General features: G+C 40.5%; 1 protein-coding gene and 1 long non-coding RNA gene across 2 annotated transcripts in view; one reads left to right on the top strand and one right to left on the bottom strand.

The window, feature by feature from the left end:
- Nucleotides 1-17,511, bottom strand: part of LOC131832495 (uncharacterized) — a 152,869-nt gene extending 135,358 nt beyond the window's left edge. The window contains exon 1 of the long non-coding RNA XR_009354072.1: nucleotides 17,196-17,511. This is a non-coding gene — a long non-coding RNA (uncharacterized LOC131832495). The remainder of the gene's footprint in view (nucleotides 1-17,195) is intronic.
- The window catches only part of ST8SIA4 (ST8 alpha-N-acetyl-neuraminide alpha-2,8-sialyltransferase 4), a 99,937-nt gene continuing 96,261 nt past the window's right edge, over nucleotides 14,944-18,619 (top strand). The window contains 3 exon segments of the mRNA XM_059175558.1: nucleotides 14,944-15,200; nucleotides 15,202-15,288; nucleotides 15,290-15,480. Coding sequence (XP_059031541.1) covers nucleotides 15,081-15,200; nucleotides 15,202-15,288; nucleotides 15,290-15,480 — 398 coding nt within the window. The 5' untranslated portion in view covers nucleotides 14,944-15,080.

The raw sequence follows: 18,619 nt of genomic DNA, 5'->3' as shown, positions 1-18,619 counted from the left end.
AGTGGTCAGGCAGACCTTGGCATTCCAAAGGCCCACACCCTTTGAAAACTTGCCACACCCTTTGAAAACTTGCCTCACCCCCAGCGGCCTCTGTGTTACATTTTAGCAAGCCCAGTAATGCAGCTGAGTTCATGCTCTACATTAAAGCCAACATACTTCCTATTGATTTGGGACTTGCCTGCAATACAAGCTTTAGCCAAAGGCATGTGAGGGAACATAACATACAGAAACCTTTGAAAGGCATCAAGAGTTCCTGTTTTTTGGTTGTCCCCAAAAAAGAGGAACCTGAGAAGACCTGTGGCCAAGCCACAGAAGTTGAATGAAAGCCACTGACACCTATCATGAAAAAGAAATAAATATGTGTTATTGTAAACTACTATGATTTGGGGAGGGTCATTTGTTTTTAATAAAGCTAACTAATAAAATGCATACTTGATTAGAAAATAACCAAAATTAAATACTTAAACAGCAAACCTGAATTTCTAATTTGAATCCATTTTAGATGTTGCATCAAGCAAGAGTGAAAAATATACTGTTTAACAAAAATAAAAATAAGATTAAAGTTATTTGGAATTCACATTAATACAAAATAAGAAAAAAAAATCTTGAATAAGAAGGCATCTGCAATCCAGAGCTGCTGAAAAATTATTTCTTTGCCTTTGGGTTATCACAATTTAAGATGAAGTCACTAATAACTAATCAACTCATGGAAATCATGTAACTGATCAGCTGATCAACTCATGTAATCCACACTTACCTTCCATCATTCTTAGTGACCTCAAACAATCATATGGCAATTCATCCAACACCCTAGCTCTTCTCCTCTTCTTGTTTTTCTCTTCGCTAGTAAAATTTGGTTTCACCTCAATTCAGTCTCCCATTAGTCTCGTATTCCCATAAAAATTTTGTATCTTGCACCACCATTAACTTACTTTCCCCTGAAATCCAATGTGTAAGTATCTCTCTCTGAGTACCGTCTATCACCTCTTTAGCTTACTGTCTCTGGTGGCCCCTTAAATCTACTTCATTACATTGAAATTTCATCCCACTGGGTTGTAGACTTTATCTTAATGCATCTGTCCCCTTATGTTTTCACTTTCCTTTCTTCCATCTTAGAGTATCATCTTAGTTCATCACTATTTTCATTAATAAAGTACGTACAACTCTTATTTTCTCTCCCTCTGCCACACTTCTCTGACAAAACTTCAACTCTCATTGAACTTAAATGTATAGATTATGTTGTCTAAAGCCTGGATAACTCAACTCAGCTAGAAATAGTCATATAACCACACTGACAAGGCTCTGTTTAAATTCACGAGCTCAAGCATTAAATAGACAAGTAGCACTACCTAAAAGTAATGCTACATGTCCTACATAATTTCACTTTTCCAGGCTTTGGTATAAATAATTCAGAAATTTGCTTTCAGCAAATATCTTCTTATACAGTATCTTCTATTTTGTTTAATTTATTATCCACGATATAATGGCTTCCATTGTATTCTTTATTTTCTGACATTTTTGCCTAGCCATTCTCTACTTCTTGGCCTTTATATTTGCTTTTCTCTCAGCCTATAATGCTCTTACCCAGTTCATAGCTCTCTCTTACTCTGCAAATCTCATTTCAAATGTCACTTCCTCAGAGAGCCCTTCTCTGACCATCTTATTCAAAGAACAGACCCTTTATTATCCTGTTACATTGCCTTGTTACTCCTTCACAGCACTAATCACAATATGTAATTACCCCCATTTTTTCCTTTTCTTCCCTTTTATCATATCTTTCTACATGTAGAAATTAAACTCCTCAAGAAGACATTTGTCTGTTCTGTACTCTGCTGTATCTTCAGTGCCAAGTATAATATCCGGCAAACAGTAAGTACTCAAGGAATGTTTTTTAACTAATGGGTAAATTAATATGCAAGGGAGCAAAATATGCCACCCCAAAACATATTTTGGCATATTGGTTATTTTAAATTACAGTTACTCAAGAAATATCAGGTACAAGAAGGACACTCTAGGAGCACCTGGGGGCGCTCAGAGCATTGAGCTTCTGCCTTCAGCTCAGGTCATGGTCTCAGGGTCCTGGGATGGAGCCTGCATCAGGCTCTCTGCTCAGCAGGGAGCCTGCTTCACCCCGCCCCCCCAGCCCACCTGCCTCTCTGCCTCTCGGCCTACTTGTGATCTCTTTCAAATAAATAAATAAAATCTTTAAAAAAGGAGGAGGTGATGGAGGAAGAGGAGGAGGACACTTTAACCTTTTTTGTTCCCCTGAAAGCAAGAAGTGAATCTCCCCTGTGAAATGCACCCTGCCTATATTAGGAGTTAGAAGGCAATCTTACCATTAGAGTTAGTGATGTCAAGGCCTAGCAGGCTATATAAACAAATCTTGTTATTTCCTCACTAATTTACTATGAGAAGCTCAAAATTTTTTGTCTTGTCAATTTATCACAAATTTATTTTTTCTTTATCTAAAAGTATAAAAGCTATTTGCTTTGGTCATTTCTTTGAGTCTCATATTTTTATGAGCTCCTCTATATGTATAAAATTAAATTGCTTTTTCTCCTGTTAATCTGTCTTATGTCTTTAATTATTAGATCAAGAAAAGAATCTAGAAGGAAAGAAAAGTTTTCCTCCTCTACAAATCAATACTTTATGCAAATGACTTGAAAACATATTAACTTATTTTGTTTTAATCTATAAAGTAAGAAGATAATAAAAATACAAGGTTTCCAAAGTCTCCTTGACTAGAGGTTGTGAATAGCTATACCATGATATGAAGTAGGTAGTTGAATCAACTCATTGTTTAAAGAATGTTTTTGCATTTGTTCTACAATTGGTCAACAGAGAACCAATGATATAAGGCTAGTTTTAATGCTTCCTGTGGGTAACTGCATCTTCAGAGGGATCTCAACATCCATGGATAAGAATTATATATATTATATTATATTATATTATATTATATTATATTTTATAAAAAACTGCCCAAACATCTCTGCTCACCTCAACAGACATATGGAAGGTATCTATCATACCAAGGACACACATTCAAAATCTTCATGCATTCTGTGATAGTCTCTGAAAGAATTCTATACATCAGAAATGTTATTAAAAAAAGAAATGTTATGAGAATGAAGACACTATCAGTCCAAAACCTATGGGATACAGCAAAAGTGGTCCTAAGGGGGACCTCCCTCAAAAAAATTGAAAAATCCAGAATATACCAGCTTTCTTTATACCTTAAAGAACTGGAGAATCGACAACAAATTAAGCCAACCCCACACACAAGAAGGGAAATAATCAAGATTACAGCAGAGATCAAATGGCCAAGCTAAGCCAAAAGAAAAGAGAGAAGACCCAAATTAACAAAATTATGAATGAAAAGGGAGCGATCACAACTAACACCAAAGAAATAGAAACAATCATCAGAAATTATTATCAACAGTTATATGCCAATAAGTTAAGAAGCCTAGATTAAATGGATACATTCCTGGAAAACTATAAACTTCCAAAACTGAATCAGGAAGAAACTGACAACCTGAATAGAACAATATCTAGTAATGAGACTGAAGCAGTGACCAAAAACCTCCCAGAAAACAAGAGCTCAGGACCTGATGGATTCCCTAGGGAATTCTACCAAACTTTCAAAGAAGAAATAATACCCATTCTTCTGAAGCTATTTGAAGCAGAAGGAAAACTTCCAGGCTAATTTTATGAAGCCAGTATTACCCTGGTCACCAAACCAGGCAAAGACCCCATCAGAAAGGAGAATTTCAGACCAATATCCCTGATGAATATGGATGCCGAGATTCTCAACTAGATCCTAGCTAATAGGATCCAACAGTACATTAAAAAGCCACCATGACCAAGTGGGATTTATCCATTGGATCCAAGGGTGGTTCAACATTCGCAAATCAATCAATGTGATAGAACAAATCAATAAGAGAAGAGAGAAGAACCACATGGTCCTCTCAATTGATGCAGAAAAAGCATTTGACAAGATATAGCATCCATTCCTGTTTAAAATGATTCAAAGTATAGGGACAGAGGGAACATTCCTCAACTTCATAAGATTTATCTATGAAAAACCCACAGCAAATATCATCCTCAATGGGAAAAAGTTCACAGCCTTCCCTTTGAGATCAGGAACACGACAAGGATGCCCACTCTCAACACGCTTATTCAACATAGTATTAGAAGTCCTAGCCAACAGCAATCAGACAATAAAGAGAAACAAAATGTATTCAAATTGGCAATGAAGAAGTGAAACTCTCTCTTTGCAGATGACGTGATACTTTATATGGAAAACCCAAAGAACTCCATCCCAAACTACTAGAACTCATACAGCAATTCAGCAATGTGGCAGGATATAAAATCAATGCATAAATATCAGTTGCTTTCTTATATACTAACAATGAAAATATAGAAAGGGAAATTAGAGAATGGATTCCATTTACTATAGAACCAAGAACCATAAGATACCTAGGAATAAACCTAACCAAAGAGGTAAAGGATCTGTCCTTGAGGAACTACAGAACACTCATGAAAGGAACTGAAGAAGACATAAAAAGATGGAGACCATTCCATGCTCATGGATTGGAAGAATAAACACTGTTAAAATATCTATACTGCCTAGAGCAATCTATACTTTCAATGCCATTCCAATCAAAATTCCACTGGCATATTTCAAAGAGCTGTAGCAAACAATCCTAAAGTTTGTATGGAATCAGAAGAGACCCCAAATTGCTAAGGAAATGTTAAAGAAAATGCTAAGAGACCCTAAAATGCTAAAGAAAAACAAAACTGAGGGCATCACGTTGCCTGATTTCAAGCTTTACTACAAAGCTGTGATCACCAAGACAGCATGGTACTGGCACAAAAACAGACACACAGACCAGTGGAACAGAGTAGAGAGCCCAGATATAGAGACCTTTAACTCTATGGTCAAATAAACTTCAACAAAGCAGGAAAATATACAGTGTAAAAAAGATAGTCTCTTCAATAAGTGGTGCTGGGAAAATTGGACAGCTATCTGTAGAAGAATGAAACTCGACCATTCTCTTACACCATACACAAACATAAACTCGAAATGGATAAAAGACTTCAATGTGAGGCAGGCATCCCTCAGAATCCTAGAGGAGAAAATAAGCAGTAACCTCTTCAATATCAGCCACAGCAACTTCTTTCAAGATATGTCTCCAAAGGCAAAGGAAACAAAAGTGAAAATGAATTTTGGGGACTTCATCAAGATCAAAAGCTTCTGTATGGCAAAGGAGACAGTCAACAAAACAAAGAGGCAACACACGAAATGGGAGAAGATATTCGCAAATTACAATACAGACAAAGGGCTGATATACAGGATCTATAAAGAACTCCTCAAACTCAAAACACACAAAACAGATAATCATGTCAAGAAATGGGCAGAAGACATGAACAGAAACTTCTCTAATGAAGACATACAAATGGCTAACAGACACATGAAAAACTGCTCATCATCACTAGCCATCAGGGAGATTCAAATCAAAACCACATTGAGATACCACCTTACACTGGTTGGAATGGCCAAAATCAACAAGACAGTAAACAACCTGTGTTGGAGATGATGTGGAGAAAGGGGAACCCTTTTACACTGTTGGTGGGAATGCAAGTTGATGCAGACACTTTGGAAAACAGTGTGGAGATTCCTTAAGAAATTAAAAATAGAGCTTCCCTATGACCCTGCCATTGCACCACTGGGTATTTACCCCAAAGATATTGATGTAGTGAAAAGAAGGGCCATCTATACCCCAACATTCATAGCAGCAATGGCCACAGTCACCAAACTGTGGAAGGAACCAAGATGCCCTTCAACAGATGAATGGATAAGGAAGATGTGGTCCATATACACTATGGAGTATTATGCCTCCATCAGAAAGGATGAATACCCAACGTTTGTATCAACATGGACAGGACTGGAGGAGATTATGCTGAGTGAAATAAGTCAATCAGAGAGAGTCAATTATCATATGGTTTCACTAAATCATTAGTGAATAAATCCAATAGATATAATCTACTTTCTTCTTCATATCTCCATGTAACATATGTGGTCAAAGCTAAATAGTTTTACATTCAGGTCATACAAGAGGTGTAAAATTCCTAGACATCTGGATCTTCCCAGTAGAATTTTAAAATGTATTTCTTGGTTTTTCTAATGATAGGAACATAATTATAACCAATATAAGTTATCATAATTTTCATAAACTACGTATTTGAGAAAATGTGTTTAGCTTTAATACCTATGTTATCCCATAAGTATTTACATAAAGTTTTCCAGTGAAATGTTGGAAGTAGGATTGCGGTAATGCAGAAGACAGATTAATTATTTATATTATGAAGTACAGGTCAGATGTGAACTAGACTCATTATTATTCCTTTATTCCCACAGGCTCCCTCCGATAAGTATCTATTGATTCATTCTCCCAGAGCAACTTTCTCCTGCTGGCAGAGTCAGCAGGCATTGCTAGACTCAGCAATCAAAATTTTAGTTCATAAGGGATTTATTTAATTATTTGCTCAACTATTTACTTTATAAAAGCCAAGATTATCAAAATTTCAGTCCATTAAACAGGTAAATCATGAAATGCATATCCTTTAATAGAATTATTTACTTGAAGTATTACAAGCTCAAATACATGTGGAGACCGAGTAGATAAAATAAGTTAATAAATTCTGGAATGAACAAAAATTAGAGGGAGAGATGAAACAGCTATTTAATCCCACTGAATTGTTACCACTAGAGCAGGTGAGTCTGGTATTAACAACTCTTACAACATTTTTGAAAACAAATTTAAAATATTGCCAATTCATTGTATGTGTATGTGTTTGTGTGTATTTAATTTACTTTATGAGATTTACTTTATGAACAAAAGTCTTCTATGGGCTTTACCTGTTAATAATGTTTACCAGTTAAAGTTAATAATGAGCTCAAAAGTATTTTTCTTTAGAATCTTGAAATAATAAACACTAATGAATCATTTAAAATGTCTGCATCACAATATTTGATTTACATAGGACTGTTCTTATTATAATTATGTACGTTGAAACGATATTTTCCAGATACTCCTTCTATACTATTATAACTATAAAAGCAATTACAGAGATGTGTATATGTATATATACATATATTCACACACACATATATATATCTAGAAAAAGAGAGACCTATAAAAATAGTTTTTTTTTTTTTTCTAGATTTTATTTATTTATTTGACAGAGAGAAATCACAAGTAGGCAGAGAGGCAGGCAGAGAGAGAGAGGGAAGCAGGCTTCTCCACTGAGCAGAGAGCCCGATGCGGGACTCGATCCCAGGACTCTGAGATCATGACCTGAGCCGAAGGCAGCAGCTTAACCCACTGAGCCACCCAGGCGCCCAAAAATAGTTTTTTTAACAATTTGAACATTCTCTTTTTCTTTCATTATGATGAATTGAAAGTAATATAAAAGGAAGGTGGGTTACATTAAAGAGGAAATTAAGTGGGCAATTGCAGTGGGCAAGAGAAGAGAAGAAAAGAAATATAGTAAGAGAGGAGGAAGAAACTGCATCTAATTCAGATATAAGGGAGACATTTAGAAAGTTCACAAAGATTAAAGAAATTACAAGCCCAAATAATAAACTCTCTAGATAGCAACATAGAAAACTAACAAGTAAGTGATCGGTATTCAGTAGGAAAGCTGTTTGGGTAGTTTTTAGCCCAAGTTACTCTCTTCCTTCCATTCTGTTCTTCCCATCACCAATGAACACAGTAAACACAGCAAAAAGAGAACACAGAAAAAATATTTCTAGATAATAATGTAGATCAATGAAGATTTCCCAAAACATGTATAGGATAGTCTATCTCTTTATTTTAACATTTCAGGGATCTGTGCAATACAAAATAAAACAGCAAGATCTAGGATTATAGAACTAAAGAATTAAGAATCTATGAACAGGGCACCTGGGTGGCTCAGTGGGTTAAAGCCTCTGCCTTCGGCTCAGGTCATGATCCCAGGGTCCTGGGATCGAGGCCCGCATCCGGCTCTCTGCTCAGCTGGGAGCCTGCTTCCTCCTCTCTCTCTGCCTGCTTCTCTGCCTACTTGTGATCTCTGTCTGTTAAATAAATAAATAAAAATCTTTAAAAAAAAAAAAAAAAAAGAATCTATGAACAACTAAAATGTGGACTAAAATGAGCACATGAAGTGCCCATTCCCAATTGCGGTATATTTGATTAGCAGTAGTTAAAAGATGTCTCACAGAACATTTCAAATGAATATTACAAATTAAAGAATATTTGATTAACAGTAGTTAAGGATTGTCTCTTCTATGGATATTCATGATTAAATAGAGATCAAGTATTAAATGCAAAGGATAATGTAAGTACCATGGGTTACATAAGGGGAAGAACTGAGAATAGTAATGATGGGATTTATCCTGTTCCAGAAATTTCACTGGATTCATCATTTTAGCTTGCACTTAAAGTCAAGGTCATCCTTCTGTTGTAAACTTATTATATTTGGTTATTAAGGATGAAAACAAAACATAAGTAACAGAAAGAGGAGGAATATATATACAGAAAAAAATTTGTGAAAATTTTATGGCTATTTACATAGGTAAAATAAATTAATTTAGAATAATTTTTTAAACTAGATATTTTGTCCAGAAAAAAATAAAAGAGATTGAGCTGTCTAGTGGTGAAAAGCTGAATTTTCTCATTAATATGCTCCTTGCTTTTCTTGATCATTGATTCATAGGTAAAAGGCTTTGCATGGATAATTCTCACTATATTTTAAGGTCATTAACAAGAACTTCAACCAGCCCCTCTGTGATGATTTTATACAGCAACTCGATTAGGCTATGGTACCCACATATTTGGTCAAAGACCATTTTAGAACTTGATGTTACCATGAAGGTATTTTTGTTGTTGCTGTTTTAGTAATATTTAAATTAGTGTGAGTAAAGCAGATTATCCCCCATAGTATGGGTGATCCCCATTCAATAAACTGAAGGCCTTAAGAAAAAAACAGACTGAATTTCCCCAAGCAAGAGGGATGACTGCCTCCAGATGTTCTCAGACTTAAGCTACAGCATCAATTCTTCCCTCTTCTCAGGTCTCAAGCCTACCAGCCTCCTCCACAGTTCTGGGAATTATCAACGCCTACAATCACATGATCAATTCCCTAAAATAATCTCTTTCTTTCTGGGGAGACAGACTTGGTTCTGTTTCTCTGGAGATTATTGATTAATGAGCCAACATTCCCATTATTAAAATGTCATAGGCACTACTAGCAAGGAACAATTGGAACTTGAAATGAAAAAAAAAAAAACACATTTATATTTGCATCGGAAAAATGAAATAGGTATAAATACAACTAGATATGTGCAGAAATATGCCAAATTCTGAATCAAAAGAAATGAACCAAATGAGAACTAAATAAGAGTTAATCCATGTTCACGTATAGAAGACTCAATACTGTCAACATGCCAATTCTTTCTAACTTGCTCTCTAGATGTAACGCAATTCCAATCAAAATCCGAGCAAGTTATTTTGAGGATATTGCCAAAATGATTCTAAAATTTATATTGGGAAACAAAAGACTCTCAATAGTCAACACAATTGCAGGATACCAACAGAGGATTGACATTATGAGCCTTCAAGACTTACTATAAAGGTACAATAATCAAGAAAATGTGATATTGGTGAAAGAACAGAAAAATAAATCAATGGAATAGATAAGTGCTCAGAAATAGGCACAAGTATATTCAACTGATCTTTGACAAAGCAGCAAAGGAAACAACGATGCAGAAAAGATAGCCTTTCAGCAAATCGTGCTGAAACAGATAGACATTCACATGCCAAAAAAAACAAACGAAAGAAAGGGGGAAAGAAAAGAAATTGGAGCTATATCCTACACTCCTCACAAAAATTAACTCAAAAGATAATGATACAACTATAAAATGAGAAACTTTAAAAGTCCCAAAAGATAACACATGAAAAAAATCTAGATGACCTTGAATTTGACAATGACGTTGTAGATACATTAAAAGAATGATCAATGTAGGAACTAAATGATAAACCAATCAAACTTAAATAAACTTAGTCAAATATTAATTGATAAACCAATAAAACTTAAATGAACTTAATAAAAATTTAAAATTTCTGCTTTATGAAAGACACTGTCAATGAGAAGACAAGCCATGAAGTAGAAGAAAATATTTGCAAAAAGAAATAGGTGATAAATTGTCTAAAATACACAAAGAACTCTTAAATTCAGCAGTAACAACAATCCAATTTTTAAAAGGACAAAAGATCTGAACAGACATCTTGCCAAAGAAGATATACAGATGGCAAATAAGCATATGAAAAGATGTCCCACATCCCATGTCATCAGGAAAACACAAATTAAAACTACAATGAGATACCACTACACACCTATTAGAATGCCCCAAATCCAAAACACTTAAAACACCAAATGCTGATGAAGATGTGGAGCAATACAAATTCTCGTTCATTGCTGGTAATTTGGGAAACAGTACAGCCACTTGGAAGACAATTTAGCCATAAAAACAAGTTCCTTATAGAGCTAACAACTGTCTTACCATCTAGCTTACCAGCAACTATGCTCCTTGGTATATACACAAACTGTGCATGGATGTTTATAGCAGAGCTACACATAACTGCTCAAACTTGGAAGCAACCAAGATGTCCTTCAGCAGGTACTCAAAGTGTGATATAACCAGACAATGGAATTTTACTTGATGTTAAAAAAAAAAAAAAAAAAAAAAAAGCTTTTAAGCTGTGAAAAAATATAGAGGAAACTTTAAAGCATATTGCTAAGTAAAAGAAGCCAATATGAAAGAGCTACATCCTGTGTAATTCCAACTCTATGACTTCTGGAAAAGGCAAAGCTATGGAGACAATAAAGATCAGTGATTGCCTGGCGCTGGGGGCATTGGGGGAGGCAGTCATGAATAGCCAGGACACAGAGGATTTTTAGGGCAGGGAAACCGTATGACACCATAATGGTGGACATAGGTCATTATACATCTGTCAAAGCTCATAGAATATACAATACCAAGCTTGAAGCCTAATGTGGACTATGAACTGTAGATGACAATGATATGTCAATGTAGTTTCATTGATTTTAACAAATATACAACTCTAGTGTGGGATGTTGATAGTGGGGGAGGCTGTGCATGTTTGGAGGAGAGGGTATAAGGAAAGTCTTTATACTTCTTGCTCAATATTGTTATAAACCTAAACTATTTGAAAAAATGACTGATTAAAAAAATGTCATGGGCCATTATAACTATGACACTGCAAGTGTCTACCCATTTCTTTCCAGCTAAAGTAGACGGCACAGCCAGCAATCAAAACATGATTTACATGAAGTTAAAGGATACAGTAACATTTTAAAACCAGCTGCCATTACTTGCATTATTTATTCATCAGGTGCTGTGTAATTGCATAATTGTGCTGAATAAAGAAAAATGGGTTCTCTCTATTGAAGAACTTCTAGCCCAAAGATAGAATGGAAATTTAGAAATAACTTTAATTTCTTAGGATCGACAAAAGGGGGCATTTTAATGGAAGGAGTTCAGTCCAAAAGACTCTTACATTAATAAGACTTCTTACTCAATATTTAGGTTTATTTTTTTAAGATTTTTATTTATTTATTTGACAGAGAGAGACACAGAGGGAGGGGGAACACAAGCAGGGGGAGTGGGAGAGGGAGGAGCACACTTTCCATCTAGCAGGGAGCTCTATGTGGGGCTGGATCTCAGGACCCTGGGATCATGACCTGAGCTGAAGGCAGACGCTTAACAACTGAGCCACCCAGGGGCCCCTAGGTTTATGGTTCTTAAACCTAGTTGCATATTGAGAAGAATCAGACTGTCCTTTGTTTGGTCTAAGTGTTGGCCTATACGTTTCTGTTTTTGTTTTTTCTTTTTTAACCTGGCAAATTGTTATGGATGCATATTTCATGAATCTAATCATATTAAACAAATGACACTATATTACTCTCTAAACTCAAAATTGCTGAACTATGGGAAAGGGGAATCTCTTGAGTCTCACTAAACCATTATCAGTCATTCAGAAGTGTTCACCTCAATATAGAAGGTGTTATGCTTAATGAATACAGAAATAGCAGCATTCTACAGCTGGAGAGTTCATTTTTCTTCTCTTTTATCAGTGTTTAAATTTAACTAACTAGTTAACTAGAACTAGTTAACTAACACAAGCAGGGGGAGTGGGAGAGGGAGGAGCACACTTTCCATCTAGCAGGGAGCTCTATGTGGGGCTGGATCTCAGGACCCTGGGATCATGACCTGAGCTGAAGGCAGACGCTTAACAACTGAGCCACCCAGGTGCCCCTAGGTTGTGTTAGTTAACTAGTTCTGGCGTGCTTTGGTTTTGCTATTGGTGGGTTTGTTTTGGTCTGCTTGGGCCAGAGGAACAGTTCCCCCTAATTTAACTTGAAGTTACTACATGAATTAAAGTAAATACATGAATTAAACACATGAAGTAAAAACATGAATTAAACCCACTTTCCTCTTGAAGATTTTCTTGTTGCAGCTTCCCCATTAGAGAAGACAATTTGACATTACAAAGCTATAGAATATTATGATCCCACTAAAAACTTATGTCCTACTCTTCTCTTTTCCCACTTTGTGTCCTAACAGTACTGAACTACTTCAAAGTTTCCCAAAGCATCAGCATTCTCTTCCTCTCTGGAGTGCACATAATCTTTCCTCTGATTCCTTTGCCTGGTTTATTTCTTAGGTTTGCATACCCCAGTTGATGTGTGCCTTCTCCCAGAAAGATCACTTTCCTTGTTCCCAACAACTTAAACATTCCATCTGCTTCTACCCTGTAGTGTACCCAGACAGGAGACACATACTTAAAATGCCAGTGTTAGTTCATGGTGCCACATTGCAAATTAATACTTATACAATCTGTCTTCCCCACCACCATCCCACAGTGAGTGAGCTTCCTCCCTAGTTAGATGCTGTATTTTATTCATCTCTGTGTTCTTAAGCCCTCACATATTGCCTAGACCATATTAACTGCTCAAAATATGTTGTATGAATTTAATTAAGTGATGCATATTACTCCATCCCCACCAGCAAGTATTTTTTTTTCGAATCCAAAGTATCTTGTTTACTGTTTAAAAATCAAATGTTAACCTAAAGAATTTAATTAATTAACCTAAAGAATCCTAACCATGCATTGCCCACCCTTTTGCTGCCCCAATTCCCTTTTCACTTAAATAAGAAGCTGTTTTATTCTTGCAGTTTCTGCTAGTTGAGAAGTCAGTATGATAGAGATGCTAGCAGGATTTGCCCAGACATCAATAAACTCCAAAGGCTCCCGGAGGGCCACTTGTAGTGTCAATAAAGGCTCATAATTACTTGCTCCTTTGAGCATTTTAGACCCAACCCCCCAATTCACTAGGCTGCTCAGATGAAGCTTGAGAACTGAGAGGTTCTTAACTTCTTAAACCCTAGGCAAGGAAAGTCAAACATTAACAGGGACCTCAGGATTTTAAGCAAAGGTGCTGGCTGTTCCGGCTGATATCTTAAGCCCTTAGGGGGCTCATAAATCAGAACTCCCCTTCTTGCCCAAGGAGTGGTGGTGGGCCTCATCATTTCCCAACTTGGGGAAGTATAAACCCCCAGGGCCCAAGAGTAGATGGCAGCTGGAGCCTCTGCACAACCTGAAGGAACAAGTAATTCAATTGAGAGAAGCTGCTGGAAATATGGGAAAGGGGTAGAGAGGCGAGAAGGGGAGGAACTTGGTAGATGGGGGAAATTCCTGGCTTCCAGACAAGCTTTCACACCAGGGGTGCCTCCCTACCGATTACCACCAGCCAAACCAAGGCATAGGTACAACCAGAGCAGCAAGCTTCCCTCTCAGTGAGGGCAAGACCACAGAACAGTAAAGAAGTACTCAGCTCAGGGTTAACCAGGACTTGAAAGTACTCCTGCCACACAATACAATAGGAGTAAGAAAATCACTAGGAGGTGAAAACCCGAAGTTAAATGCACATCACTGAGACTTTTGAGGAAGAACTTGCCCTTCCTTCTTTCCTTTCTTATCTTCCTACCTCTTTTTTCCCCCCTTTCTTTCTCCCGTGTCTGGATGTACTTGTATTTCAAAAGGATGTCCTTGGTGGCTGCTTTTTCTCAGAATTCTGTTTCTCCGCAGTGAAGTTTAAGGAGCATTGGAGTTTCCTTGACTCCTGCGTGAGGAGTTTCCAAATGGCAATGAAAAAGAGTCACACAAATATCCACAAAGCGCCTGACACCTCTGTCATCACTTGTTTCCTACTAGGTCCTGAATCGGGGTGGTCATCCACCACCCGCCCCGAGTGGGCGATCGGCTAATTGGTTCATGTGTGCATTTGTACTTTCCAGATTGAGCTGTGCACTGAATACAAAACGTCCTCCTCCTCCTTCCCTCTCCCTACCCCGATTCACTCTACTTGGGAGGGCGTGTGTATGCGCGTTCACGTGTGTATGTCCGAGTGTGTACGTTCAGCAAAGGCGCCAGGAAGAAGCTACCCCTTCTGCATACACCCCCCACCTCCACTGTATACGAAACGAAAACTAAAACGAAGCATCTCTCCAGCAAGCTGCGTCTCTAATCTGTCCCCAGCTGAGGTGTCCTCGCCATGCTAAGGACAGACCATCTCCGCACTCGTCCGGAGAACTGATGCTTTGGTTTCCCGGGAAGGCGACCTCAATTCCTTCTGGCGCGCTGCGTTCTCTCCGGGGTGTGCGAGTGCTGGTGCGTGCTTGCGCGCGAGTACACACTCGTGTGTGTGTGTGTGTGTGTGTGTGTGTGTGTGTGTGTGTACACGACTGCGAGCTTGTAAGCTTCCTCTCCCGGCACTGTGCAGTCAGCGCCGGCGACGTTACTCTCCAAGCAGCCGACAGCAACGCGAGGCAACCGCAGCCTCCGCCCCCTCAGTCTGGTGATTGGCTGGTTTTGCTCATCATTTCCCTGCTAGGAAAAGGGAAGGGCCAGTGACGCCCCCGAACCCAGCTGCAGAAGCGGCCGCCACCTCCAATGTACAAGGTGTCTCATCTGAGAAGAAACCTGAGCCCCAGGGAGGCGGCGCGGAGCGACCGGGGCAGGGCTGGCGGGAACCCGGAGGGAGAGCGCTGGGCAGCGCTCAAGGACCAGCGGGAGCTCGGACGCAGAGGACCCTTGCGACCTATTCCTGAGATCCCGGCTCCACGTTCTCCTCGAATTTTACAGATTTTCCCCCGCGACTGTATCTCCCCAAAACGGAGCCTTTCTATGAAGAGAAGGTGAGGGAGCTGGGGCAACCAGGACTTTCCCGGGCACCCAAGATGCGCTCCATTAGGAAGAGGTGGACGATCTGCACGATAAGTCTGCTCCTGATCTTTTATAAGACAAAAGAAATAGCAAGAACTGAGGAGCACCAGGAGACGCAACTCATCGGGTAAATGCAAAGCTTCATTTCAGGATATAACAAAACAAAACAAAACAAAAAAGTCAAGCCATAAATGAAATGGGAATAGAGTCGGTAGAGTGAGGGTTGGGATAGTATGTGTGTTGAGATGCGCTTTTGTGTGTTTAGTCTCATGAATTAAATAACAAAGGCTGTTGGTCGAGGTGTGTGTGCTTCTCCAGGGTATGTTCCCAGTGTGAGTTCAACTTGCCCGGTGTGGAGGTAGTGACAGTTTTGCTGGCGCTGGGCTTCGCACGCCCAAGGAGAAGTCACTGCAGAAGTGTCAACAAAGAACGTGTGCCCTTGTCCTTTTAAGCCCTGGGCAGAACTCAGGAGAGATGTCTTCATTGCCCATGTGGTTGTCCTTCCTTCTTTCTCTGCCCTATCACTCTAAGGAGAGAGTAGAGAGAGCCGGTTTCCTGAAAGGCTGAAGTTAAAGCCCAGAAAGCAGAAATGTGTCTCCTCTGTTTCTTTCCTCTTCTTTGGCGTTGGGTAGATCTGTGTATCATTTGAATTAGAAACTCCAATACAAGCAAGGATTCTTCCCTATTTGCTCTTCTGTGGGTAAAACGCATGGGCGTCATGGTTACAGTTTTAGAAACCGGGTACTGTAGCTTCACACAGACTATATTTCTGCTATTTCTACAGTTTGTCTAAATGAGTTCAGAAGCTTCCCCCACCCAGTAAGTTCTCTAAATAATCGCACTTCCTTCCTCCCTTCCCCTGGCCTCTGTTGCTTTGAAGTTTACCCAGGAGGTGGCTGCAACTTTGTGTTGCTTACATAGCTTGGAAGCGTTTTCTGAGGATGTGAACCTGGTTGTCAACTCTGTTCAAAGTCCTGTTTCGGAAATCCTCCCTTATCTGGAGGCGTCCGCTATCGGAAACTCCACGCTGGCAGATGCCAGCCTGGTTTTTATGTTCCCTGACATTTATCAAAATGAAGATAGAGCCCTTGCCAGTGTGTGTGTGTGTGTGCGCGCGCGCGTGTGCATGTGCATGTAAGGACTGCTAAAACGTGCACGCGTGCACACATACACACACAAACTTCATGCACTCCATTTAATATTCCTGCTGCTCCCTAAGTAATGAGTATTTCAGTGAGCAAGACGGTGGCTTATACTTAAAGGATTTGCTGTTTTATAGAAAACTAAGATAGCAGAAGTACAGTCGAAAGGGACTGGGAGAGAATGAAAAAGCTAATAAAGAATGAGCTGGATGGTCGTTATGCAGCGACAAATCTACAAATGGTCTATTCTGGAAAAGGGGGGGGGCTAACTGTAGGAAGTCGTTTACACAGGGAGTGGGTGGCTTGAAAACGCAGCGGAGCTCAATTGTCAGCAAAGCAGGACTTTGGGCGGGGGCGTGGGCATCCACAGCCGACCTGTGCTTCCCAGGCAGACAAAGGGGTCTCCGGGAAGGTGATAAAGCGGCGCGTGGGGGAGAGGCGGAGGTTGGGCGTGGGGGGTCGCGGCTCTTTGTTCCCTTCCGGGCCGGTGGGCTCCGAACGGAACGCGAGCGTGAGCCCAGACAAAGCCGCCAAGCCTGGCCAGAACTCCGAGGGTTCGGGCCCTCGGCTCGCTGAGGAGCAGGAGTGGGCGGACCCGTGAGCGACAGGAGGCGCCCGGTGCAGTCCAGGAGCCCTCTCCGGGCCTCCCTAAACCGCCGCCAGGAAGGGGGCGCGCACCCCGGGTCCCTCCCAGGGGAACTCGGAACCGACCTGGGACGCTCCGCGTTTCCCGGGCAACATTCGTCCTGCGGCCCTTCCCTGGACGCCGCGGGCCGGCGAGGTGCCGCCGAGGAGCCGGCGGCGCAGCCACGCGCGCCGCGGTCGGGCTAGCCCGGCTGGGTTCCGCTCGCCCCCTCTCGGGGCTGCGCTGCGGTTGCTCCCCGGCTCCTCGGAGAAAGAAGGAGGCGGGCGCGTGAGTTAATCAAACAGGAAGCGAGGTCCGCACGCACCGCTGTCTCCGCTCCTCCGCGAGGGTGGGAGATCCAGTGCGGGGACAGGTTAGAGTCTCTTTAGAAGTCAGGTCCCCGCTTTAAAAAAAAAAAAAAAAAAAAAAAAAAAAAATCACTTCTACGTCTCAGTCGGCAGCCGGGCTCCTCCTCCTTAATTAAAGCCCGCACGCAATTACGGTGGTGCGGGGGAAGGGCCGAGAGCCGCCCGCGGGCGCCGCGCTCCGGGCGCCCTGCAGCTCCCCGGCCGCCGCGGCCCCGCGCCCGCCTCTGCCCTCCCTCGGCGGACTTGGCGCTGCTCGGAGACTGCGGACCCAGCTAAGTCCCCCTGAGCGCGCTCTCCGTTTTCCCTCCAGAGGAAACGTTCGCTTCGTGATTTCGTTTCAACTTCCAAATAGTGCTTCTGGTGGAGGAGTTGACTCATCCAACGACCCAGTGATCTCTTTGACTCTACTCTTGTCTACCCCAGGCCGTTTAGAGGGGCTCGTTCTGAGATGAGTAAGTGGAGATTGGGCCCCAGAGCCCTGGTCTATTATTTCAGAAGTCAGGTAACAGGCAGCCTCTGACCTTTGGGAGGCACTGCGTGACTTGAGAGTGGGCGGTAGGTTCAGTCCTTGTACCTTAGAACCCTCTCCCCGACCCCCCGCCAAAAAAAAAAAAAAAAAAAAATCCTCATATTTAGTTTTCCTGCTACCATTTCCAATAGGCAGTTTCTTTATTCCCCATCCCCTCCCCCCGCCCTTAACTGGAGGTCTCATCGAGAGTCAGTGCAGCGTTGTTCTTATATACCATATTGAACAGTCATTCCACGCAGAGGAAAAGAGAACACAGGCACAACTTTCCTGCGCATCTACATTCTCATACCTGCAGAGAATTAAAAAAAAAAATCTTTTAAAAGATTTTATTTATTTAACAGAGAGAGGGAGAACAAACAGGGGGAGCAACAGAGTTGAAGGTAGAAGCAGACTCCCCGCTGAGCGGAGAGCCTGATGTGGGACTGGATACCAAAATTCTGGGATCATGACCTGAGCCAAAGGCAGACACTTAAGTGACTGAGCCACCCAGGTGCCCTAAAAGCATGGTTTTTCTAAGGAATTGAGAATGGGTCAAGTAATTATTGGAAATGTATCTTTTCATGCAACCCTATTAATTGCCTGGTATGATTACTAGTTAATAA

Source organism: Mustela lutreola, chromosome 5, assembly GCF_030435805.1.
Source record: "Mustela lutreola isolate mMusLut2 chromosome 5, mMusLut2.pri, whole genome shotgun sequence".
Classification (NCBI taxonomy): domain Eukaryota; kingdom Metazoa; phylum Chordata; class Mammalia; order Carnivora; family Mustelidae; genus Mustela; species Mustela lutreola.
This window is presented reverse-complemented; position numbering and strand designations above follow the sequence as displayed.